This window comes from Scomber scombrus, chromosome 4, assembly GCF_963691925.1.
Source record: "Scomber scombrus chromosome 4, fScoSco1.1, whole genome shotgun sequence".
Lineage (NCBI taxonomy): Eukaryota > Metazoa > Chordata > Actinopteri > Scombriformes > Scombridae > Scomber > Scomber scombrus.
Window position 1 is genome coordinate 12,294,986 of NC_084973.1, and position 14,508 is coordinate 12,309,493.

Here is a 14,508-nt window from a genome sequence, read left to right on the forward strand (position 1 = left end):
TCCCACTACAAACATTAAATTATGAGATTACACTTGAGAATAGAGTGCAGCATCACTGTATACTCTTGAGTGTGCATGGATCTGTGTAATAGCAAACCTTAAGTCTGCATCATGCAAATAATTTAACATTTATTCCAGTGTTAATATGTTGTGTTAATTCCTGATACAGAAATGCAGGCAATATATGTTAGACAGCATATTCTTTGACACATGCCAAGGGCAAATGCAAAATTTGGGATTAACTTTGTGTGTGTTTGAGAGAGAGAGAGAGAGAGAGAGAGACAGAGAGAGAGAGGGGGGGGGAGAGAGAGAGAGATTAAGGGGGTTGGATGGTATACAATAAAAACAAATATTTTAAGAGGAAAACAAAGAAAAAAATCAGGATCTCCCTGCAATGTCTATCTCTCTCCCGGCATTGTTCATCAAACTTCGTTAGAGTTAGTTGGCAACGCTCCACTTGGAGACAAACAACCCTTCCGAGCAGCAGCCCCAGCCATTTGGCTCTACTATTTTGGCGCTATTCCACTTCCCACAAGGGCAAAGTAGTTTGTGTAGCAAAAGTTTAACTACTCGACTACTCCACCCACTCAGCACTCAGGGGCTCACATAGACTGTCAGGCCGAAACATGCACACACTGCTGGTCAAGAATGTGTGGCAATCTTTGTAATGAGGCTGTCAGAGATTGCTCAGTAGCCCACCATTACATTACATTACCACAGCAGGTCAGGAGAGATTTGCAGGCAGACAGAGTGGAACTCTACGGTGAGGCGCAGATCAACGGCACTCACACTCAAGTGACTGATAAGTGTTTTACAGCGGTATCTCAAGGTCTTAGCACAGAAATATGGTCAAATAGTGAAGTTGCATAAGAACTGTTGATAAAACTGTTGGTAAAAACTCCTTGGATGCAGCAGTCGAGGAATTAAATATACAAACTCAAGTACAGAACATCTTGCACACTTTATGGAAAAATGCCTCAGGGCCAAGGTACAAGCAGCAAATGTTTGTCATTTGTGCATCAGTACTCATTCAATGGTTTTGCCCATTTTATTTGTTGTATTCTGAAATTCTATCTGGAAAAGAATTAATCTTACATCTGTCTCACAGGACAGACTGTACTGACACTCTTTTAGCCAAAAGAAGAGAGTGAGCAGGTTTATCTACGTTCTAACATAAATACATTATTGAACATATCTGCATTATGTTTGCTTTAAACAATTACCAAAACGGTCCTTTAATGCACTGCATGAGAAAAAGAACATGGGTGAATACATCTGATTGAGTAAGCCACACCACCATAAACCATATGCTGAGTTTTTAAATCTATTAGATTTTTTTTTTTTTTTTTTAAATGTTTGTTTTACAATTGGTACTATTTATTACACAACTTCACAAGCAAATGCTGGATTCTGACTCAGAAATAAAGAATGCTGTTGATATATACTCAAAACTGTCTTAAACTGCACTCTTTGTAAAACCCTTATTATCATTCTGCATTTCTCTTGGACTAAAATAATGAGAAGATTGTTTTCCTAGCCCATCTAATCATCTAATTTCGGCCTTTTGATAGTGTTTCCTTCCTCGCACAGCGGCTCTTTCCAGCTCAGCTTCTGTCATAACTAAGCTGATTGGACCAAATCAAAACTGAAATCAAATTAAGGTCCATTGTCAGCGCATGTGGCTCATTTATTGACATGAAAGGAGGACCACGCAGAGGAGATAACAAGAAATTCAAAGTCGCTGGTTGGACATGAAAGCAAATACCAGAGGTAGATAGAGGGTGGTGGTGGTGATGGTGGGGGGATGTCTTGCTCAAAATAACCATCTAAGAAGCGTCACTTCTACACTTGTATACAATAAATATACAGTAGACCTTTGCAGCTATGATGTTTTCCTGCACTTAATGTAATAAGTATGCAACTATTGCTAAAGTCTCTAACAGCAGGGTAGTTGAAAAAATGATTTTAATTATGACAATTATTGAATTCTAGCTTTTAATATTGATCTTTTTTATGAAGTCTACCATTTTCAATTTTGTCGTGCAGTAGCAGAAAGGCTGTTTAGGAGGGTAACGGGTCATGATATACATCTCTTTATATGAACTGAACAAGCAGAGTTTTGGTCCAGCAGATGTCTCAGTGATAGGACAGCAGTTAGGCAGCCATCAGAAGACACTGGGCGATAATTTAGCCCTGCCCTGCAGTGACATGATAATAACGCACTCATATCCTGCTGTGATTCTCCTGCTCGGCTGACAGTCAAGCACAAAAGGGCCTGAATTCATTAGTAATGGGGAGGCGCGTTTGCAAACCTGTTCATCATACAAAAAAGGGATCCGTGGTTACATATTCACAGCAAACAAATGTAATAAATTCACAAATTGAAGTATGGTAGAAAAAAAAAAAATTGTACTCCTACAAAATGGGAGTTTGCACTTCATTTCAATGCCCAACTCTAACCTCTAACATTATAATAAATATTCCATACCGGTAAATAATAGATGAGTCAATAACACTGTATCAGTTTCTACCTTGCCCTCATTACTCATTACACTCACATACTCAAATGTGCCATATCCCAGCCATACCCCTGAGCAATTAGTTGCTCTAAAATATCAGGGGGCTAGTTACTCAGGCATGTATTTCATATTTGTATTGGTTTATTCAGAGCCCCGCATGCAGACCAAGCTATAGAAAACACAGCCTCAGCAAATCCCCAAGCTCCTCCGCACTCAGCAAAGTAATTGGGGAGGGAGTCCCAAAGGGTCCTCGCACACTGCTGAACCCTTTGCTACCGACAAGTTGAAATGGCAGTAAAAGTAGATAGGAGTCAGTGTTTGTGTCTGTGTGAGTGTGTGTCTGTATGTGCGTAGGATATAAGTACAGGAGGTGGCTTGAGTACTTTGTGTGACTAGGCCTGCAGTCTTTAGAGATTTGCTGGTTGGCTGGGAAACCATCTGGTTACCCAACCCCCCAGCGGCATCGCCCATGGTTCCCCATTTCTATGGGGATGTCAAATTCTGCTCATTGGGGAGGGGGTGCTGTATGGATGCCAATTTAAGCCTCCACTGCTCAAAATTAGTTAATTAACTCTATCTCTCACACAGAAAGAAACTTCCTTTGTAAGTAATTCCATTCATCACAATCGAACGCTTTTATTCTGAAGCTTTGCCAACTATCAGGTTGTGAAATTACTAGGAAAATTTGAACATGAAATTAAAAAGCCCCATAAATGAAGCCATAACATTAAATATGCATAAACACAAGAAATGAGTAGAAGTAAACTTCAGATTCGAAACCTCACCTTAGCTTTCATCCACATGCTTTGTCTGCAATTGCAACTTTGCTGATAAGATTATGATGATTAAACTCATTTTGTTTAGACGTAAAGTACATTAATTGATTTTACAAATCAATGTTCTTCACATATTCATGGAATAAGCGTATCAGATTCCCAATCCCTTTTACAGCAATCTGCCATGATGGACGATGTTGGTGTGTGTGTGTGTGTGTGTGTGTGTGTGTGTGTGTGTTTCTTATCAAAACAGACTGAGCACATAATGATGCCATATAGTATATACAAAAAATACATCATGGGGCTTTAATTAGGAATATTCAAATGTGTCAATTCTGTACACTGACTCTGTGCACTGAGACAAAGTGATCATATCCTGAGGTGATGATAAAACGAAGGTGGGTTGCACTGGATCCATTTAGCTGAAAAAAGTAGAAAAAAAACAGTAAGCTAATTTTTAATTCAATACATTCAAACATTTTACATGAGAATACCTGTATTTTAACTTACTGAAACAGCATTGGTCTGAATATGTCCGTCTGTATGTTCAAGTTCTGCAAGAAATGTAGTTCATCACAATGTCAATTCTTTGGCATTTAAAAAGAAATGTACAGATGCATACATGTAACAGATACATGCATATAGCATCCTCACCTTTCTCCCCAACAAACGCGAAGTTAGAAGCATTTTGTGAAGTATTCTTTTCTATCTTTAGATGCTTGACTGCAAAAAAATAAACAAAAATGTAATTAGTCCTGTCCAACAGAATCAATGATGTCAATTATAAATGAAGACTATGGAACAAAACACAATGAATAAACTCCTACTGTATATAGCTTAAGAAAAATATAATTTATCATAGCATGAGAGAAAATATAGTAAATTGTTGTGCACCGTTGTCTCTAAGCATCAGTGGCATAATTCACAATTCAATTTATCATTAAACCATACATCATCTTCACTCATATAATCAAAAACACCTGACCTGAAAAAAAATTAACTGTCTGAAAAAACTAGATTCTTTGTGTAAAGATTTGTTAATTAAAAGGCCAGCGTGTAGAATTTAGCGTTATCTAGTGGTGAGGTTGGACATTGCATCCAAATGAATACCCCCTTACTCCGCCCCCCCTCCAAATAGGTAGGGCAGACATGTCCAAAACTATTCCATAAAGGGCTATAATGTGGCTGCAGGTATCCATTACAATCAGGAGCACACCAGGCTCGATGCATTTAATCCACTGATCTCAGACAGTTGATTGGTCAAATCGTGTGCTCTTGATTGGTTGGAACAAAAACCTGCAGGTACACGGCTGTTTATGGAATAGTTTGGAAATGTCTGATGTAGGGGAAACTACGGTTGCTGCGAAAAAAACATAAAAAGCCCTCTCTAGAGCCAGTATCTGGGTTGTCTGTTCTGGGCTACTGTAGAAACAAGGCGGTGCAAATGGACCTTAGAAGGAAGGCTGCATGTAGCTCCAATCTGAGATATAAAATCAAGGTAAGCTTTGATAACTAATCATATTTGTTCTTCAGTTTGAGAGTGTTTTCATGTTATAGCATATTTTAAAAAAGATCATTGATTTTAGTATCCTGGGAATTAATTAATATCTACATGGTATCTGGATCCTGTGTAGTCCAATACAGTATGCTCAGCAGAGCTTGTATTAATCCATTCACTAAACCATTCTTTTTTATATTTTTTTATTCATATTCTTGAAAGACACCATCACACACCATTGAAGCTGTCCACTGTCACTGCAGAAATCATCGTGGGTTCAGCAAAGCAAATGATGAACTCTTGAGGAAACATCCCGGTGGACATCCAAAACGTTGTAGTGTTTCTGGGTGGAAAGGGACAAACAGCAGCTGTTGTCTGGTGAATGCACGCCAGAGATATATTGACTATATTGTAGAGAAGAAGGCCAGCACGATAAGTTCCAAACAACGTTTTGACCACTCTTGGTGAACTGAGGTCGAAACGGTTGTTACAATAAAATTAGCTTAGTATGCTTAAAGTTATTTTCAGTGGAAGACAAAAACAAACATCAAGTGTGAACATTAAGATTTGGAGTCAGTAATAGCCAACTTAGTGGTTAATGAATAGCCAGCGTTAAGTTTCACTGCAGATACATAATAACCTAAAGTACCTAATTGTAGAGGACACACTCACCCGTCAATTATGTTTTCTGGTGGGTGATTCTCATCGCTGGATGTAGCGACGACAACTTTTGCACCCAGAGAAGTTAGAGAGGAATCGATCATCTTCACATTCGGCACAGACTATGGCTATTTTGCCTATTTGTGGATAATAAACGCAGTTTGGACACAGATTTGTCGTGTAATTGGGTCATGTAGGTAGATAAAGTCGACAACCACCGCCGTTGCCAAGCCAACCGCCGCGTCGCAGTACATATACGTCAGCGCTTTTATGTACGTCACTATTTCCGACGCACGTTGCTAGTATTTAGTTGTTTAGCACTTAGCAGTGAAAGCATCACAGTTTTACATGGCGAACGGATGCAAAGACGCGCTGTTTACACGCGGAGCTGGACAGGTGAGTCATGTAGCAGTGTTTAATATTAGATAACAGAACGTGTGTATCTTTCTACGCCACTGTAGATTTGGTTTAGGTGCTGAACTAGCCAGCTAAGCTACAATCCAATCGACTAAGTTGGGTGGCAAACAAAGAGGAAAACCATAGTGTACCTGACGTGTCTCATTAGCCACCTTATTTTATTACGACGTGTTCGAACAGCCATCACATGCTTGAGCTGTAGCTGCACAAGTGTGTTGCTTCCCTCTTTCTGTAGCTTCATTTTTTCCTTAGTTCAGGGGATGCAAACTTAAACATGCTCACGTCAAAAGTCAGGACAGATGCAGTAATTAGAGTATCAAAATATCAAATCGGTTTCCGTAGTCCATAATCTCTTTTTTCTTTTTTTTAAAAAATGTATCTTGTCTTGATTTGCATTGAATTGGAAATGCTTTTTAGAAAATGAATCCTCTATCACCAGAAGCTCTAACTTGGTTTTTCTCTTCTGCCAGAGTGACGATTCGGACATATGGGATGACACCGCTTTGATAAAGGCATATGACAAGGCAGTGGCATCATTCAAGGTTCAATTTGGTGCTTTGCAGTATTAGTGTGTGTGTGTGCAACTTTTTACAACTTTTTTGAGCTTTGTGTTCATTCTCCTCTCTTTTTGCTTTGTGTGCCAGACTGCCCTCAAAGGTGAAGATGAGCCGCAAGCTTCCAAGAAAAACCACCCAGGAAAAAAACGCAAAAACAATAAAAAGAACCAGAGCAGGAAGAGAACCAATGCACCGCCAGATAAAGAGGTGTTGATCAAGAATGGGGAACAAAAACGAAAACTTTGGGTTCAGGGTGATAATGGATGTTTATTACTTGGTTACAGTAATAGTGTTGAGATCTGTGGGTAGTACACATTAGTACACAAGACTGTTTACATGATTTTGAGATTCTCAATTTGATTGATTTCATACTAAAATACAATGAACTGTATATGATTACGCCTCAGTCATAATAACATAAACTTTCTGTTGCAGTGGCAGGTTGGAGATTATTGCAGTGCTTACTGGTCAGAGGACGGCCAGCTGTATGCAGCCACCATCTCCTCCATAGACATGAAGAGGGGCACTTGTATAGTTGTTTATACAGACTATGGTAACGAGGAGGAGCAGAACCTTGAAGACTTGCTTTCAGAGATTTCTGAGGGTGATGAGGAAACTAATTCTAAGGTAAAGCTGTGCAGTTATTGTTTTGTTTTAGATTAAAACATTTGTTCTGTTAAGTTAATAGTGATATACTTGGATCTCTTGAGTTGATTTTGTTCAATAGTATATTTTTATTTTTTCTGTCTTGTAAAGACAGCCATGTCAAAAATGTAATGTCATGACTCAAATGTTTTCCAAACAGTAGATTTGTGAGGGTAAATGACAGTTTTTGCTTCCAGTCTGTTAGAATTAAAGACATTGGGTTTCTTACATTTTCATCATTGAATGCCCCTTTCACACATCATCTTCATCTTCAGATACTTCAGTAATTGTACATTTTCGGATTATCTGTGAACAAAAGTCAGTTTTCTATGCTAATCATTTTGACATGTAGCCAATGCAAGATCTGGTATTTCTAATATCTCTGTGACATTTACTTGTAAAGAAAAGCAGCACTGTCCCCAGTTGCAGTTCACAAAAGAGTATGCCATGAATTTAGACTGGTCACCCTAAATGTTCAGCTTTCATCCATATTAACTGCTTAGTAAAATTGGTATTGACTGCAAATTGTATAGTATGTTTGTAAAAGAGGATTGAACAGTTACCCTTGCCAATTTTGTGTTTATCTCAATATGCCACTCTAGACTGAATAAAATAGTGGGGAATCACTGAATCGATTGAGGATAAGTACGATACATACAATTAGTGTCAATCGATTGTGATAAGCATAACACATTGATATCTCAGGGTGCACTTACATTGTACATTAATTGTAAGTTAATTTGGCTGTAAAAAAATGTATATCTTCATATTTTACACATATCTTTCAACTGGCTCCCTAAACAAATTCAAGGATATTTTTGAAATGTTACTAATGTAATGAAGGCTGTTTTTAAAAAAGAAGCTAAAGCTGTTTTTGTCTGTAATTCAGGTAAATGAAGTAGAATCTTCAACGGAGGAGAGTGACCGGTCAAGTACACCAAACCAACACAAACAGCAGCCACAAAATAAAACCCAAAAGCCCAAGGCCCACAGGGAACCTCCTCCTATGTGGGGTCCTGGCTTCCCTGGGTTTCCTCCAGGCCCCCCTCCAATGCCGGCTTTCAGACAGGTAAGAGGACAGACTCCCTTCCAGCAAAATAACTGATATTAGACTGTTTTCATAAATGCTATTGCTTGAAATAAAAATGTTAAAAATGAGATTGAAACTTTATCCAATTGCCATAGAAAATGCATGATAATTACAATATTTAAAACATATAAACAACCTCTCAGGGTTGGTGTTTCTATTGCATAAATATTGTTTTGCAATATGTATTATTAGCACTTATGTTCATATATCTACCCTCTGTATTGATACAACTATAGTACCTGTTAAAGGTTTGGACACATCTACACATTAATTCATCTATATTTTCCTAATTTAAACAGTTTTATACATTGTAAGAACAATGCCAAAGACATGAACAATATAAGATAACGCATAAGGAATCATAGGCTGGGTGGATGTGGAGGTCAGGTCAGGTCATCTGATACAGCACTCCACCACTCTCCTTCTTGGTCAAATAGCCCTTACATGGCCTGGAGGTGTGTTTTGGGTCATTGTCCTGTTGAAAAACAAATAAAGGTCCCACTAAGTGCAAAACAAGGTGGGATGGTGTGTTGCTGCAGAATGCTGGTCAAGTGTGCCTTGAAATATGAACAATGTGCCAACAGTGTCACCAGCAAAGCATCACACCTCCTCCTCCATGCTTCATGGTGGGAACCACACATGTAGATACCATCCGTTCACCTTCTCACAAAGACACAGTGATTGGACTCAGACCAAAGCACAGATTTTCACTGGTCTAATGTCCACTCTTTGTGTTTCTTGGCACAAGCAATTCTCTTCTTCTTATTTATCACTCCCATTAGTGTTTTTGTTTTTTTGCAGCGGTTTGACTGTGAGGGCCTTATTCATGCAGTCTTTTCCCAACAGTTGATGTTAAGATGTATCTGCTAGTTAAACTCTGGCAATCATTTATGTGAGCTCTAATCTGAGGCGCCAGTAATTGGTGATTTCTGAGGCTGGTAACTCTTATGAGCTTATCCTCTGCAGCAGAGGTAACTCTTCATCTTTCTTTCCTAGGGCGGTCATCATAAAAGCCAGTTTCATCACAGCGTTTGATGGTTTTTGCAACTTAAAAAGTTTTTGAAATTTTCCTGTTTGATTGACCTTCATGTCTTAAAGTAATGACAGACAGTCATTTCTCTTTACTCAGTTGAGTGGTTCCTGCAATAATATGGATTACTACAGTGGTAAAATAGAGCTATATGCTGTATACCAAAACTGCACTGGTACAGCGCAACTGATTATTTCAAATGCATTAAGAAGGCAAGAAATTCCACCAATGTTTTGATAAGGAGCACCTGTTAATTGAAAACCATTCTAGGTGATGGCCTGATGAAGCTGGTTAAGATATTGCCAATAGTGTGCAAAGCTGTCATCAAGGCAACAGTTGCTCCATTGAGGAATCTGAAATATGAAAGATATTTTGGTTTAACACTTTTTTGTTCACGTCATGATTCCAGATGTGCTATTTCATTGTTTTTGATGTCTTCAGTATTGTTCTACAATAAGAAAAAAAAGAAAGAAAAAAAGAAATTCTTGAATGTGATGTGTCTAAACTTTTGACTTGTACTGTATGTATTAAGTCATAAAAAGATAAATAGTATTTGGAGATTCTGGAGGGCCTTCCTGTACATCGTACATGTGCGTTGATCAAATCTATCAAAAATGTTTAGGTTAACCATTATCCTCTCTGTTATGCAAAATTATCAAGGTTACTTCTCAGTATTATTGAGATCACAGTGTGTTGTTTTCAAGCCTCTTTTTGTCTTTTGTTGGGACTCTACCAGGGTGGAAGCAGGAGATCTGGTGGTCATGGACCTGTACCTCCTTCCTGGCCTCCCATGATGCCCTTTGGTCCACCAGTGAGTTGGAATAGATCTTCACACTAATGCTGATTAGAAATGCAAATACTGCAGCAGAAACTATCATTTGCACTGTATGCTGACAAGTCAAACAGGCAATTTGAGGGACAAATGTAGATGGAGCTTTCTGATCACACTTTCTCTTTGGTTGATTTCTCTACCTCAGATGATCCCTCCACCTCCTCCGATGAGCCCTGACATGGTGGATGATGAGGCGTTGGGTGGCGTGCTCATCTCCTGGTACATGAGTGGATATCACACAGGATACTACCTGGTATGTGCACAGAAGCTAGCCGACTTATTATGGATTTAGAATGGAATTACAGCTTTTATTTACAATCAAGAGCAGTGAGAGCATGAGGTTATTTAGAGGTTTTCTCCTTTTCAGGAGTTTGTTCTATTTTTGCTTTGATGCTTCTTAGCAAAGTAAAACCTTTTTAAAGAACACCCGCATCTTCATAACAGGTGGGAGTCCTTCATTTTTAAAAGGAGAGCTATTTTAAATTAATATTTTTCAATTTTTTTTCTACAGGGGTTGAAACAAGGACGCAAAGAAGCTGCCAACTGGACAAAACTGCACCACAAATGAAATGATCAGCACAAGATGTCACAATTTTAGTTCCACAGGTTGTCACCTGGAGCAGCAGTTACCCTCCCTGTTGTGCCTGATGCGTGTCCTTGTTTCAAAAGGGAAATAAGGAATTGTACATGATTTGAACGGGTAGCTCATCTGAGTTCAAGGAGGAGTTTTTTGTATTCTTTGTAAATAAATTAAATAAAGGCTATCGGAGCACAGTTGTTAACTCGGTTAATTATTTTTATTATAATGACACACTATCATAAAATTAATGTTTATTGGACATGATATGTGTCATGATAGAAATGATAGATTTTTTCCACTTGTATGAAATATTTTTTTCTCATTTATTTTACCACTTAGCACAAAAAAGCAATTGTTTTTCTGGATATTAGTTTAAGAAATATGAATGTGACAGACTCAATGACGTTTGGTTGTAATGGCAAGTATTGTCCAGCAGAAGTCAGACTAGTATAATGTAGTCACGTAACAGGAAAATATGGCATGAATACATAATAGGTTGGTGTTTAAACCTCTACAGAATGACTGCCATGCAGAGGAAGACTTACCATTTCCAGCGTGTCTGCTCTGCACTTGTGTCTCTTGACACGCAAAGAATTTGATTACAAGCCAGACTTGAGTCCTGCTTTAGTCCCTGTGGTGCTTTCCACATAGTTAATTTCCACAGTATCATTCCAGGATATGCCTTGCAGTTGAGCTCGCCCTTCTCCCTGAGGTGCTCCCTCATCCACCACCCAATATAGGATTGCATCCATCATAATGTTTTTCAACTCATATCAGATGGGTACATATTTCAGGGTGATAGCACGCAAGGTTTCAACTACAGACAGTATGACACATTAGGCCAGCTGAAGATAGATGAAGACTGATTCTTAAACAAGTGTAAATGCATAAACATCATTCAAAGATATTTTATCTAAAAATCCATTACACTTGATCAACTCAAAGTTACAGACTTTTAATGATTAAAGGGCCTTTGGAGGTCAGAGAGAGAACATGGGGGCGATGTATTATTAATACAGACCAATACTTATGTTGCATTCATTTATATGGTATGCTTGTGAAATGAGAGCCTGAACTTCATTACTTTCTTGGCTTGATGACTGAGTCTGCAGAATTTTTATTATTATCTTCACCCTGATGGCCCATGAAAACTGATCCTGGAATGTTTGGGGTTTAATAATGTAAGAACAGAAAGAGGAAGTAGGGCAATGGTTGCAAATACTGGATGGGAGTTTATATTTAGAAGATAGAAAACAACATGTAATTACAGTGGGCTGCTATAGCCACAATCATTCTGCTGGGCATGTAGTGCTTTTGCTCTATGAAAAGGAAGCCAAACAGATTTCTTATATTTCAAATACTGGTGATTTGATGCCTGCTTACACCCACTCCTCTGGTTCTAAACTAGTGGGCAATTGATCATACTGCGTATGTGTGCATGTGTGTTAGGGAGAGAGAGAGAAACAGAATAGTGTTTTGTGTTAGGATGTAACAGTATGATTGTCTCCTGGTTTTTATACCATGTGATCATCCTCCAGCTGCTCTAAAGCCATTGCTTTCTGAGTGAAGAGCGGTCCCTTTGTTTGTGTGCTGACTGGTCGGCATTTTATAGCCCACTGTGACTGTTCCAGTGTTGACTGCTGTATTTGATTCTCATGTAGCTGTCACTTTTGTTTTGCTGTTTTTGTGTGCATGTGTGTGGGCAAAAGAGAGAAAATGGGTAAAGAAAGAGGAACGGTAACAGGAGCAAATGTAGTTTCTTGGATTAACAAATAGAATATGCACTATAAACAAGGGCTGATAAGCCAGACCTATCTTCTCCTCCCAGATGGGTTTAAAATCTGCCACAGAAAAGCCTGCACATAAACCCATTGCTTGCCTGACTCTGCAGCAAACTGAGCTGCCCAAAGGGCTCGATGGAGCCCAGTGAGGAGTTAAAAGGGGGTCAGTCCTAGCTTGGGAAAGCACTGTTCCCCTCTGTGACTGTCTACCCCCTACTGACCAGAGCGGCATGAGGCTTGTAAACATAATCTGCATTTCACATAGTCCCTTCTAGGAACCAGACAGACATCCAAGTAAGATCACATTGCCGCATGAGTTACAGCGCCTTCAGCTATTTACTCAAGCTCCCAACATCAACAAACATCCTGCTTTTAAATAAGAGACTTGGGGTGAGATTAGAGAAAAAGGGGGATGCACAAGCACCATTCCCGTCTTTGTAGAAACAGAACCACAAACACTCACTGCAGAACTACAGTCATCATCACGTTTAAGATCGTGGTGCACGCACCTTTAACCCCAATTGAGTAGAGTAAATGTTTAAGAGACAGGAAAAGATCAATTTAGACCATTATGCATAGAGTTTGACTCTGTGCTTAATTACTAGGCTGAAGTGTGAGACTTTTTTTAATAGTAAGCATAGTGCAACAAACTGTAACTAATCTGGTTCTGTAGCGTGGGAAATGTAACACTGTTTATGTTTGTTCCAGTAAACATAAACAAATGTTTGCAACCAGACCCAGATTTTATTTTTTATGATTGGCAGACAGACAGTAGATTGCAGTTAAAAGGCTGTTTATGATGCAGAAAACAACTGAACAAAACATGCTTGCCATCAGGACATGAATAATATATATTGCCAGACAGTGGATTTTCAGGGTTAATTACTTACCTATTCAACAATGGCTCACAATTACCCATACCTAGACTTTATCTTAATGCAATAATTCCCAGGCATGCATCAATAGAGGTTTTTTAATTTATTGATGTCTTCCGGGTACTTTCAGCTTTTTTCTCCTGTAATTGCTCACATTTATTTGAAAAGTATCAGGTGATACAGGTCAGTGTTGGAGTTACACAGTGTGTAGATATACAGCAAATAGGTAACTTAAGTTTTTGCTGGACATTGGCTTTTTATCACCTATTTTAGTATATTCTAATATTATCAGTGGGTTGTCTAAATTATCATTAAAAAGAGGGAGCAGGGAAAGGGTTTTGACATTTAAACATTCCAAGATGTAAATCTTGGAGACTTCATTCAGAGTTGTGTCTGTGAGGATGTGGTGTCTGTCTCAGTGACACTGATCCACAATGACCTTCTGACCTTTCAGAATTCCACTCACAGCAGGTCCAGGAAAGTCCCTTGTGCAGCTCAGGTATTGTGATTCACATTCCTGCTGGATCTTGCAGCTCGTAAATAAAATGATGCCCCATGAAGGCAAAGCTTATACGCTCCTCCTTTACAGCACCCTACAAGTGCTGCATACCAACCAAGCAGTATCAAATAAGCATTACTGATCCTGTACATTTAAGAAGCTGATCTATTAACAGGTCATGACATTATTTACTCTGGTATCCTCTTACTGTATATGTGACATACCACTGAATCCATGTGATAATAACCTCATTAACAACTAGATCAACTGGTGGTTCAATCATTCACACCCCCCCCCCCCCCCCCCACCCCCATCTTTTTATTTATTTCATGCATATGTTGTTTATTAAAAGCACAAAGGACCAATCTAAGTGTGATATACACAGACACATTTAAGTATAGGAACTTGTCCTGTAGAGTGAGTTAATTTCTCACTTTGAAGATATATAGGACTACAGAGGATTTCGTATTTGTTAGGGTTTGTGGTCGGTTGTACCTTAGAAAAAAAAACCATTAGGCTATAAAGGCTACTAATAATGATGATATAGCATAGTTATTTACTCTAATGATGGTAAAGGCGTTTATACCGTGCTTCATCCCTAATGAATAACGTGCATAAACCATAAACAGGCCTTCAACACCTCATATATTTCAATAGTTAATCTCTGCCCTGAGTGCAAGCCATTCATATCGCCGGTAGAGGTCTCTGGATACAGGACAGGGCGAAGTTAAGTCTCGGCTGCACCACAT

General features: G+C 38.8%; 2 protein-coding genes across 2 annotated transcripts; one reads left to right on the forward strand and one right to left on the reverse strand.

The window, feature by feature from the left end:
• Positions 1 to 3,535: 3,535 nt before the first annotated feature.
• Positions 3,536 to 5,702, reverse strand: hspb11 (heat shock protein, alpha-crystallin-related, b11). The gene is made up of 5 exons (XM_062418119.1): positions 5,466 to 5,702; positions 5,030 to 5,136; positions 3,950 to 4,018; positions 3,806 to 3,849; positions 3,536 to 3,717 (listed from the first exon to the last, which is right to left on the reverse strand). The coding sequence occupies exons 1-5, from the start codon at positions 5,555 to 5,557 to the stop codon at positions 3,625 to 3,627; spliced, it is 405 nt and encodes a 134-aa protein (XP_062274103.1). The 5' UTR covers positions 5,558 to 5,702; the 3' UTR covers positions 3,536 to 3,624.
• On the forward strand, positions 5,657 to 10,806 carry smn1 (survival of motor neuron 1, telomeric). The gene is made up of 8 exons (XM_062418118.1): positions 5,657 to 5,849; positions 6,341 to 6,412; positions 6,515 to 6,634; positions 6,863 to 7,054; positions 7,962 to 8,141; positions 9,929 to 10,003; positions 10,170 to 10,277; positions 10,536 to 10,806. Exons 1-8 carry the CDS (start codon positions 5,802 to 5,804, stop codon positions 10,590 to 10,592), a joined length of 852 nt encoding a protein of 283 aa, XP_062274102.1. The 5' UTR covers positions 5,657 to 5,801; the 3' UTR covers positions 10,593 to 10,806.
• The last annotated feature ends 3,702 nt before the right edge of the window (positions 10,807 to 14,508 follow it).

Excerpts from the sequence above, each read along its gene's own strand:
- hspb11 (XM_062418119.1), bottom strand. The coding sequence starts at position 5,557 with ATGATCGATTCCTCTCTAACTTCTCTGGGTGCAAAAGTTGTCGTCGCT. Across the intron at positions 4,019-5,029 it reads GACAGTGGACAGCTTCAATG|TCAAGCATCTAAAGATAGAA; the intron begins GTGTGTGATGGT and ends ATTTTTTTGCAG. Across the intron at positions 3,718-3,805 it reads TTCAGACCAATGCTGTTTCA|CTAAATGGATCCAGTGCAAC; the intron begins GTAAGTTAAAAT and ends TACTTTTTTCAG.
- smn1 (XM_062418118.1), top strand. The coding sequence starts at position 5,802 with ATGGCGAACGGATGCAAAGACGCGCTGTTTACACGCGGAGCTGGACAG. Across the intron at positions 5,850-6,340 it reads TTACACGCGGAGCTGGACAG|AGTGACGATTCGGACATATG; the intron begins GTGAGTCATGTA and ends CTCTTCTGCCAG. Across the intron at positions 7,055-7,961 it reads ATGAGGAAACTAATTCTAAG|GTAAATGAAGTAGAATCTTC; the intron begins GTAAAGCTGTGC and ends TCTGTAATTCAG.